At 34.9% G+C, this 11375-nt stretch overlaps 1 protein-coding gene across 1 annotated transcript; it reads left to right on the forward strand.

Moving 5' to 3' along the window:
* The first annotated feature begins 328 nt into the window (after nucleotides 1–328).
* LOC141689323 (protein VACUOLELESS GAMETOPHYTES-like) lies at nucleotides 329–1764 on the forward strand. The gene is made up of 2 exons (XM_074493582.1): nucleotides 329–1254; nucleotides 1398–1764. The coding sequence occupies exons 1-2, from the start codon at nucleotides 666–668 to the stop codon at nucleotides 1625–1627; spliced, it is 819 nt and encodes a 272-aa protein (XP_074349683.1). The 5' UTR covers nucleotides 329–665; the 3' UTR covers nucleotides 1628–1764.
* The last annotated feature ends 9611 nt before the right edge of the window (nucleotides 1765–11375 follow it).

Here is an 11375-nt window from a genome sequence, read left to right on the forward strand (position 1 = left end):
CTGAGGATTTCGAGATATATCAGAACGGGTGCTACTCTAAATAGTTAATCCCATACGCTTTTTCGGGTCATCTAATAACAGGGGATTTTTGATAAGCTGATAAATTACGCTCTCTCTAGGTTAAGCTCTGTAGGCAAAAGCATAATCTGTAGATTGCCCCTGAAATAATGTTGAAAATTGTATAGTCGAAAACAAGTCTGAGGAAGCAAAGCCCAAGCGAACAATTTGCACGGGAAATCTTACCTATCAGTTGGGTAAGATTCTTAAACCTAAAGTAATGATCAGTTTGTTTACCTCTCATATGGATTTAGTATTATGTTCTTTTTTTGGTTTATTTTTTCTTAACAAAAATATTTTGAACGATAATTTAGCTCAATTATTCACTGCATCTCCTATATGTGTAAGCTAAGAATAAAAGTAACAATTAAAGTAATTTCTATTCTCTTTCAATATCAAGAAGTCAAGAATAATTTTGGCCTGTTTGTTAGTATCTTTGTTGGTAATAAGAAGACATTGCTTTGTTCATGATCAGCTTGCGAAGTTTGTTTGGAATGTTTGTAGTTATAAAGAAGCATAGAAGCATTTGTATATATAATTAAGTCAGTTTAGAGTTTAGACATACAATAAATTTACATCACAAAACAAGGCCTCAAATATAACGCTATATGATGTCAAACAGAAATGTTAAGCATTTTAGCCACCCACATAGCTTAACCCCCCTTGAACAAGAACAAGAACTAGTAACCTTTAATTGCAGAGGCTGCGAACGGAAAATATCTGAACCCTTTCACGGCTGCTCGAAATGTAAATACTACCTACATGACGAATGCCTCGAGGCACCTCTTTCTATTTCTCACCCGTCTCATCCTTCTCACCATCTCAATCTCCTTCCGTTCCCAAGTTACTCTAGTCGGAGCTTTATATGTAATGGTTGTGGCCTAAGAGGCAAGGCCTTTGTATACCATTGTTCTCTTTGCTCCTTTGATCTCCACACATATTGTGCTGTTTCTCCTGATACTATTATTCTTGATAAGCATCCACATGAGCTACAACTTGTCTATGATCCTCAGGATAGATTTAAAAATGCTATCTTTAAATGTGATTTATGTAATGCTGAAGTTGATCGCAAGAGTTGGGTGTACTACTGCGGTGATTGTGATTATGGGGCACACTTGTACTGTGGATTATCTGCTTGGTGGCCCTTGAAGCCGAAGCTTCATCAGAAAAACGATGTACCTGCAGATTCTGATAGAGGTACGCCCTGCATGTAATCATCAAAGTAAACCATAGTTAATTACAGACTCCATTTCTCAATATATACTAACTTCGATATCAAAACTAATTTATTGTATTTAACTCTTAATATCAAAAATACTAATGTCAATGAATACATGTAGCCCAAACTCATAGTCATCACCGTGAAGAATCCCACAAGGATAAACAACCGAAGGCTCTTGATGAGCGATCGGTGACTCCAGTACAACGTCCACAAGGACAGAAATGTGATTGTGGGGTTGAGCATCTGAGCCTAGCGATGGATGAGGTGACAGAGATTCAGATTAAGGTGGCGAAGCTTCAGAATCTACTCACCAAGATTAATATGAGTTACAGAACACCGCAAGTTTAGAGTTTCGTGGATAATTAAATTATTTGCATGCATGGTTTAATGATCGATGTCCTCAACTGGTCATTTACACTAAAGTGTTAAATTAAATTGCATCTTATGAAGTTGTCCAATGATACATCAATATAATTTATTGTGTTTTTATGGCACCACAATAATATGTCTAATTAAATAATGTACGTTGGTAAACTTATTATATTGAAAATTTTTAATATCAAAAGGAGGGGGAGACTTGTCGAATTCTTCTAGCATTTTGAATTAAAATTCATTTAACAATTGACATTAACTTCTAAAACGGAGAGGATACAATTTTTCTTTAAAAATTAGGCTTATACATCCGACACATAAGTATTTGGATCTTATTGTCATACATTTATATATATATATATATAGGGGCTACTCCAACAAAAACCAATTTAGAATTAAAACTACAAACCAAATAATTTTCTTTTTAAAATAAATTAGAAATATAACACATATGATATGCAAATCGATCCTTGAGAGATGTAGAAAAATACAGTGAAATCGGATTTTAAAAAAATTACGGTTTGACGGGAAAAATCAAATTAAAAACGGAGGGGAAAAGCTGAAATTGGGTGTGAGAGGATGCAGGGTAGTTGGGTGGTGTGATTTAGGGGGACCATTAGATTAGGTAGATCTAATGACTTAGATTAGCTCTAAGTTTCTATTTTAATTTTAGTTTGTATTTGATCATTCCCCTATATATATATATATATATATATATATATATATATATATTTATTTATAATAAGTGAACAAATCATCATCCAAAAACTAATCATGCCTGTTTTCCTTTCCCAGAACATAGAAGATACACCGTGAATTTTAGACACCATTAGAAGACTGTAGGGAAGATAATGAGAGCTAAGAATTCGAGAGTAGAGCATCACAACTAACAATGGGTGAAAGCCCAAAATAACCAAATTTTATTGGGGATGCCCAAAATACCCACGCTCAAAATAGGTGCCCAAAATAACCAGAAATATAAGAATACAAGAAATGCGTGTACAATACACGCATACAACATATGCGTATATTGTAAAAATTTAATAGCTATGCGCATACACTATATGCGTATGCAAGCTATACGCAAATAAAATATGTGTATGCTTCTTGTGCCAGGTCAGCTCACAGGAAAATTTTGAAACTATGCGCATTTGATGTATGCGTGTAAGACACACACATATGATGTATGCGTGTTCAAATGGTTATTTTGGGCACTTGTTTTGAGCGTGGGTATTTTGGGCAGCCACCTCTGAATTTTGGTTATTTTGGGCATTTTCTCACTAACAATGCACATCAAAAATTATTATTAACAATCGAGGTCGTACAAATGTGACCATTCATGGGTATTATATTTGCTGAATTATGCTGCTCAACAGGAGGATTTTAACTAGTAAAAAAGAAAATTATCAACAAAAAACAAGAGGAAATTACACTACAAAGAGGTTTTATAGTCATCATTAGTAGTAGCCACAGGCATCGAGAAAGTGCACAATACAAAATTTTACATGGGATCAATTCGTCATCTCAAGGCAATAAAGCATTCAATTAGCTTAACAAATGTGTGCATCCTATCAATAGAATTTTGGTTACAGGTATCTAGAAGAAAAACTGCTTCATATAATAATTGATACATAGTTAAAAATTATCGTCCTAGAAAAACATATAACAGTAAATTAATATGTGAACTAATAACAGACAATGGTTATCCATATTTTTTCAAACCGTTGTCTAAGTGGTATCCTCTCACCGAGTCAAATAACAGTTTTTAAAGTGTACTGTTATTTTGAACCTTTGACACAACGCTTAAAAATCGTTTTTAGTATGACGAATTAAAGTGACTTCAAGGAATGGTATTGGACATTATGTTGTGTAATACAGACAATTTTTACTTGAAAGTGTTGTGTTATAAATTATCAAACAACGGCATAAAAACAGTTATTTGAAATAATTATTTTAGAATTTCAATGGGCGCCACTGAAGAAGTGGCACCAAGTGATAGGTTATAAAACTTTCACCTGAATTGCTGAGGTAGGGAAATGAGAGCCTTGATTGAAATAATATTGATATCAGCCGTTAGATTAAAAAATAGCTAATATTCATACACAATGATTTTTTTATTAAAAAAGGTATTGTCTTAGTTGATCTCATTCAACATTTATCAATACAAACCATTGTCTATATACTGTAGATATTGAGTGCAATGAAATATAATACAGAGAGGGTGAATGTGTTTCTTTGAATTTTAATTCTCTTTTGAAAGTACTTCACTTAAACTGAACAATGGAGATATGAACTTGTAAATGTTAGATATATTTGATAATGTCATGGCTAATATGTTTTATGTTTAGCTTTCAGATCTTACTGAACAGGATAAATCAGTACTTAACTGTTGATCAGTACTTATACTGGAAGTCAGGACTTAAGGATATCAGTACGTATGTTATCAGGAGATAATCATCAGAAGATAGATATCAGAACTTAAGTGCTGAAGGATAATCAGATAAGGACAGTAGCTGATTAAAGGAAAGAAGATTGAGATAAACATAAGAAGAGATATGCATGAAGAAGGAATTCCGTGAAGAATAGAATACTTGGAAGAAAAGATATCTGATTGATATATTTTAGGAAGCAGAATTATATTCCATATCAATTAGCGATTATCTTGTAACTATGTAGTATATAAACACAGACATAGGGTTTACACTATAAGTGTTATTATTAAAGAAGATTATTCATTGTAACCCTAGCAGCTCTCGTGATATTTGTTCATCACTGAGAGGTAACAGTTCCATACTATAACAGAGTTTATTGTTTCAATAAAGTTTGTTTTCTGTTACTTAAGTTCTTAAAGTTCGATTTGAGTGTACTATACACTGTATTCACCCCCTCTACAGTGTGTGTGTGACCTAACAATTGGTATCAGAGCTACTCTGTTAACACACATACAGTTAAAGATCCAAACACAATCATGTCGGACACAGAAACTCCAACTAAGCCTACCACAACTGAGGAACCACCAAAGACACAAATTCAGAGTCGGTATGAGACCATCAGAGTCCCCATACTGAGACCATCTGAATATCCCATATGGAAGGTAAGGATGACCATGTTCCTGGAAGCAACAGATCCAGAATACCTTGATAGAATCAAGGAAGGCCCTCACAAACCAACCAAGCTCGCTGTTGCAGTTGCAGGTGAAGCAGCAAAGACCGTACCAAAGGAGAAGAGTGATTATACTGCTGAAGACATAGCATCAATTGGTAAGGATGCTAAGGTACGACACTTACTGCATAGTGCCATTGATAATGTAATGTCAAACAGGGTAATCAACTGCAAGACTGCTAAGGAGATATGGGATGCTCTGAAAACAAGGTGTCAGGGAACTGACACAATTAAGAAGAACAGGAAGACAATACTCACTCAAGAGTATGAACACTTTGACTCAAAGGCTAATGAGTCATTGAATGATTTATATGATATATTTGTCAAACTTTTGAATGATTTGTCATTGGTTGATAAAGAGTATGATCTTGAAGATTCAAACCTTAAGTTCCTGTTAGCTCTTCCTGAATGCTGGGATTTGAAGGCAACGACAATAAGAGACAACTACAATCTTGATGAAACAACTCTTGACGAAATCTATGGAATGCTCAAGACTCATGAGCTGGAGATGGAACAAAGAAGCAAGAGGAAAGGAGGAAAGTCAAGGACAGTTGCTCTTAAGGCTGAAGAAGAATTCCCCAAAGCAACTTCCTCGAAGAAAGACAAGGGTAAAGCTCTTTTCATAAAGTCTGATACTGAGTCATCAAGTTCTGAGAGTAATGATGACTCAGATTCTGAAAGCTTGCCTGAGACTGATGCTGATGAGGAGATGATGAAGCTGTGTGCTCTTATGGTGAAAGGAATCACAAAGATTGCATACAGGAAGTTCAGGAAGGGAAAGAAGTTTTCCAGGAAAGGCATATGATGTATGCGTGTAAGACACACGCATATGATGTATGCGTGTTCAAATGGTTATTTTGGGAACCTGTTTTGAGCATGGGTATTTTGGGCAGCCACCTCTGAATTTTGGTTATTTTGGGCATTTTCTCACTAACAATGCACATCAAAAATTATTATTAACAATCGAGGTCGTACAAATGTGACCATTCATGGGTATTATATTTTCTGAATTATGCTCCTCAACAGGAGGATTTTAACTAGTAAAAAAGAAAATTATCAACAAAAAACAAGAGGAAATTACACTATAAAGAGGTTTTATAGTCATCACTAGTAGTAGCCACAGGCATCGAGAAAGTGCACAATACAAAATTTTACATGGGATCAATTCGTCGTCTCAAGGCAATAAAGCATTCAATTAGCTTAACAAATGTGTGCATCCTATCAATAGAATTTTGGTTACAGGTATCTAGAAGAAAAACTGCTTCATATAATAATTGATACATAGTTAAAAATTATCGTCCTAGAAAAACATATAACAGTAAATTAATATGTGAACTAATAACAGACAACGGTTATCCATATTTTTTCAAACCGTTGTCTAAGTGGTATCCTCTCATCGAGTCAAATAACAGTTTTTAAAGTGTACTGTTATTTTGAACCTTTGACACAACGCTTAAAAATCGTTTTTAGTATGATGAATTAAAGTGACTTCAAGGAATGGTATTGGACATTATGTTGTGTAATACAGACAATTTTTACTTGAAAGTGTTGTGTTATAAATTATCAAACAACGGCATAAAAACAGTTATTTGAAATAATTATTTTAGAATTTCAATGGGCGCCACTGAAGAAGTGGCACCAAGTGATAGGTTATAAAACTTTCACCTGAATTGCTGAGGTAGGGAAATGAGAGCCTTGATTGAAATAATATTGATATCAGCCGTTAGATTAAAAAATAGCTAATATTCATACACAATGATTTTTTTATTAAAAAGGTATTGTCTTAGTTGATCTCATTCAACATTTATCAATACAAACCATTGTCTATATACTGTAGATATTGAGTGCAATAAAATATAATACAGAGAGGGTGAATGTGTTTCTTTGAATTTTAATTCTCTTTTGAAAGTACTTCGCTTAAACTGAACAATGGAGATATGAACTTGTAAATGTTAGATATATTTGATAATGTCATGGCTAATATGTTTTATGTTTAGCTTCCAGATCTTACTGAACAGGATAAATCAGTACTTAACTGTTGATCAGTACTTATACCGGAAGTCAGGACTTAAGGATATCAGTACGTATGTTATCAGGAGATAATCATCAGAAGATAGATATCAGAACTTAAGTGCTGAAGGATAATCAGATAAGGACAGTAGCTGATTAAAGGAAAGAAGATTGAGATAAACATAAGAAGAGATATGCATGAAGAAGGAATTCCGTGAAGAATAGAATACTTGGAAGAAAAGATATCTGATTGATATATTTTAGGAAGCAGAATTATATTCCATATCAATTAGCGATTATCTTGTAACTATGTAGTATATAAACACAGACATAGGGTTTACACTATAAGTGTTATTATTAAAGAAGATTATTTATTGTAACCCTAGCAGCTCTCGTGATATTTGTTCATCACTGAGAGGTAACAGTTCCATACTATAACAGAGTTTATTGTTTCAATAAAGTTTGTTTTCTGTTACTTAAGTTCTTAAAGTTCGATTTGAGTGTACTATACACTGTATTCACCCCCTCTACAGTGTGTGTGTGACCTAACAATTGGTATCAGAGCTACTCTGTTAACACACATACAGTTAAAGATCCAAACACAATTATGTCGGACACAGAAACTCCAACTAAGCCTACCACAACTGAGGAACCACCAAAGACACAAATTCAGAGTCGGTATGAGACCATCAGAGTCCCCATACTGAGACCATCTGAATATCCCATATGGAAGGTAAGGATGACCATGTTCCTGGAAGCAACAGATCCAGAATACCTTGATAGAATCAAGGAAGGCCCTCACAAACCAACCAAGCTCGCTGTTGCAGTTGCAGGTGAAGCAGCAAAGACCGTACCAAAGGAGAAGAGTGATTATACTGCTGAAGACATAGCATCAATTGGTAAGGATGCTAAGGTACGACACTTACTGCATAGTGCCATTGATAATGTAATGTCAAACAGGGTAATCAACTGCAAGACTGCTAAGGAGATATGGGATGCTCTGGAAACAAGGTGTCAGGGAACTGACACAATTAAGAAGAACAGGAAGACAATACTCACTCAAGAGTATGAACACTTTGACTCAAAGGCTAATGAGTCATTGAATGATTTATATGATAGATTTGTCAAACTTTTGAATGATTTGTCATTGGTTGATAAAGAGTATGATCTTGAAGATTCAAACCTTAAGTTCCTGTTAGCTCTTCCTGAATGCTGGGATTTGAAGGCAACGACAATAAGAGACAACTACAATCTTGATGAAACAACTCTTGACGAAATCTATGGAATGCTCAAGACTCATGAGCTGGAGATGGAACAAAGAAGCAAGAGGAAAGGAGGAAAGTCAAGGACAGTTGCTCTTAAGGCTGAAGAAGAATTCCCCAAAGCAGCTTCCTCAAAGAAAGACAAGGGTAAAGCTCTTTTCATAAAGTCTGATACTGAGTCATCAAGTTCCGAGAGTAATGATGACTCATATTCTGAAAGCTTGCCTGAGACTGATGCTGATGAGGAGATGATGAAGTTGTGTGCTCTTATGGTGAAAGGAATCACAAAGATTGCATACAGGAAGTTCAGGAAGGGAAAGAAGTTTTCCAGGAAAGGCATATGATGTATGCGTGTAAGACATACGCATATGATGTATGCGTGTTTAAATGGTTATTTTGGGCACCTGTTTTGAGCGTGGGTATTTTGGGCAGCCACCTCTGAATTTTGGTTATTTTGGGCATTTTCTCACTAACAATGCACATCAAAAATTATTATTAACAATCGAGGTCGTACAAATGTGACCATTCATGGGTATTATATTTGTTGAATTATGCTGCTCAACAGGAGGATTTTAACTAGTAAAAAAGAAAATTATCAACAAAAAACAAGAGGAAATTACACTACAAAGAGGTTTTATAGTCATCACTAGTAGTAGCCACAGGCATCGAGAAAGTGCACAATACAAAATTTTACATGGGATCAATTCGTCGTCTCAAGGCAATAAAGCATTCAATTAGCTTAACAAATGTGTGCATCCTATCAATAGAATTTTGGTTACAGGTATCTAGAAGAAAAACTGCTTCATATAATAATTGATACATAGTTAAAAATTATCGTCCTAGAAAAACATATAACAGTAAATTAATATGTGAACTAATAACAGACAACGGTTATCCATATTTTTTCAAACCGTTGTCTAAGTGGTATCCTCTCATCGAGTCAAATAACAGTTTTTAAAGTGTACTGTTATTTTGAACCTTTGACACAACGCTTAAAAATCATTTTTAGTATGATGAATTAAAGTGACTTCAAGGAATGGTATTGGACATTATGTTGTGTAATACAGACAATTTTTACTTGAAAGTGTTGTGTTATAAATTATCAAACAACGGCATAAAAACAGTTATTTGAAATAATTATTTTAGAATTTCAATGGGTGCCACTGAAGAAGTGGCACCAAGTGATAGGTTATAAAACTTCCACCTGAATTGCTGAGGTAGGGAAATGAGAGCCTTGATTGAAATAATATTGATATCAGCCGTTAGATTAAAAAATAGCTAATATTCATACACAATGATTTTTTTATTAAAAAGGTATTGTCTTAGTTGATCTCATTCAACATTTATCAATACAAACCATTGTCTATATACTGTAGATATTGAGTGCAATGAAATATAATACAGAGAGGGTGAATGTGTTTCTTTGAATTTTAATTCTCTTTTGAAAGTACTTCGCTTAAACTGAACAATGGAGATATGAACTTGTAAATGTTAGATATATTTGATAATGTCATGGCTAATATGTTTTATGTTTAGCTTTCAGATCTTACAAAACAGGATAAATCAGTACTTAACTGTTGATCAGTACTTATACTGGAAGTCAGGACTTAAGGATATCAGTACGTATGTTATCAGGAGATAATCATCAGAAGATAGATATCAGAACTTAAGTGCTGAAGGATAATCAGATAAGGACAGTAGATGATTAAAGGAAAGAAGATTGAGATAAACATAAGAAGAGATATGCATGAAGAAGGAATTCCGTGAAGAATAGAATACTTGGAAGAAAAGATATCTGATTGATATATTTTAGGAAGCAGAATTATATTCCATATCAATTAGCGATTATCTTGTAACTGTGTAGTATATAAACACAGACATAGGGTTTACACTATAAGTGTTATTATTAGAGAAGATTATTCATTGTAACCCTAGCAGCTCTCGTGATATTTGTTCATCACTGAGAGGTAACAGTTCCATACTGTAACAGAGTGTATTGTTTCAATAAAGTTTGTTTTCTGTTACTTAAGTTCTTAAAGTTCGATTTGAGTGTACTATACACTGTATTCACCCCCTCTACAGTGTGTGTGTGACCTAACAATTGGTATCAGAGCTACTCTGTTAACACACATACAGTTAAAGATCCAAACACAATCATGTCGGACACAGAAACTCCAACTAAGCCTACCACAACTGAGGAACCACCAAAGACACAAATTCAGAGTCGGTATGAGACCATCAGAGTCCCCATACTGAGACCATCTGAATATCCCATATGGAAGGTAAGGATGACCATGTTCCTGGAAGCAACAGATCCAGAATACCTTGATAGAATCAAGGAAGGCCCTCACAAACCAACCAAGCTCGTTGTTGCAGTTGCAGGTGAAGCAGCAAAGACCGTACCAAAGGAGAAGAGTGATTATACTGCTGAAGACATAGCATCAATTGGTAAGGATGCTAAGTACGACACTTACTGCATAGTGCCATTGATAATGTAATGTCAAACAGGGTAATCAACTGCAAGACTGCTAAAGAGATATGGGATGCTCTGGAAACAAGGTGTCAGGGAACTAACACAATTAAGAAGAACAGGAAGACAATACTCACTCAAGAGTATGAACACTTTGACTCAAAGGCTAATGAGTCATTGAATGATTTATATGATAGATTTGTCAAACTTTTTAATGATTTGTCATTGGTCGATAAAGAGTATGATCTTGAAGATTCAAACCTTAAGTTCCTGTTAGCTCTTCCTGAATGCTGGGATTTGAAGGCAACGACAATAAGAGACAACTACAATCTTGATGAAACAACTCTTGACGAAATCTATGGAATGCTCAAGACTCATGAGCTGGAGATGGAACAAAGAAGCAAGAGGAAAGGAGGAAAGTCAAGGACAGTTGCTCTTAAGGCTGAAGAAGAATTCCCCAAAGCAGCTTTCTCAAAGAAAGACAAGGGTAAAGCTCTTTTCATAAAGTCTGATACTGAGTCATCAAGTTCTGAGAGTAATGATGACTCAGATTCTGAAAGCTTGCCTGAGACTGATGCTGATGAGGAGATGATGAAGCTGTGTGCTCTTATGGTGAAAGGAATCACAAAGATTGCATACAGGAAGTTCAGGAAGGGAAAGAAGTTTTCCAGGAAAGGCATAAGTTCTGATAAGAAGAATTTCAGAAGATCTGAAGGCAGAGGAGGAAAGTCTGACAGAGGAGATTACACCAATGTTAAATGCTATAACTGTGGTGAGAAAGGCCACATATCTCCTGACTGCAAGAAGGTAAAGGGTGACA

Source organism: Apium graveolens, chromosome 10, assembly GCF_009905375.1.
Source record: "Apium graveolens cultivar Ventura chromosome 10, ASM990537v1, whole genome shotgun sequence".
Taxonomy (NCBI): Eukaryota; Viridiplantae; Streptophyta; class Magnoliopsida; order Apiales; family Apiaceae; genus Apium; species Apium graveolens.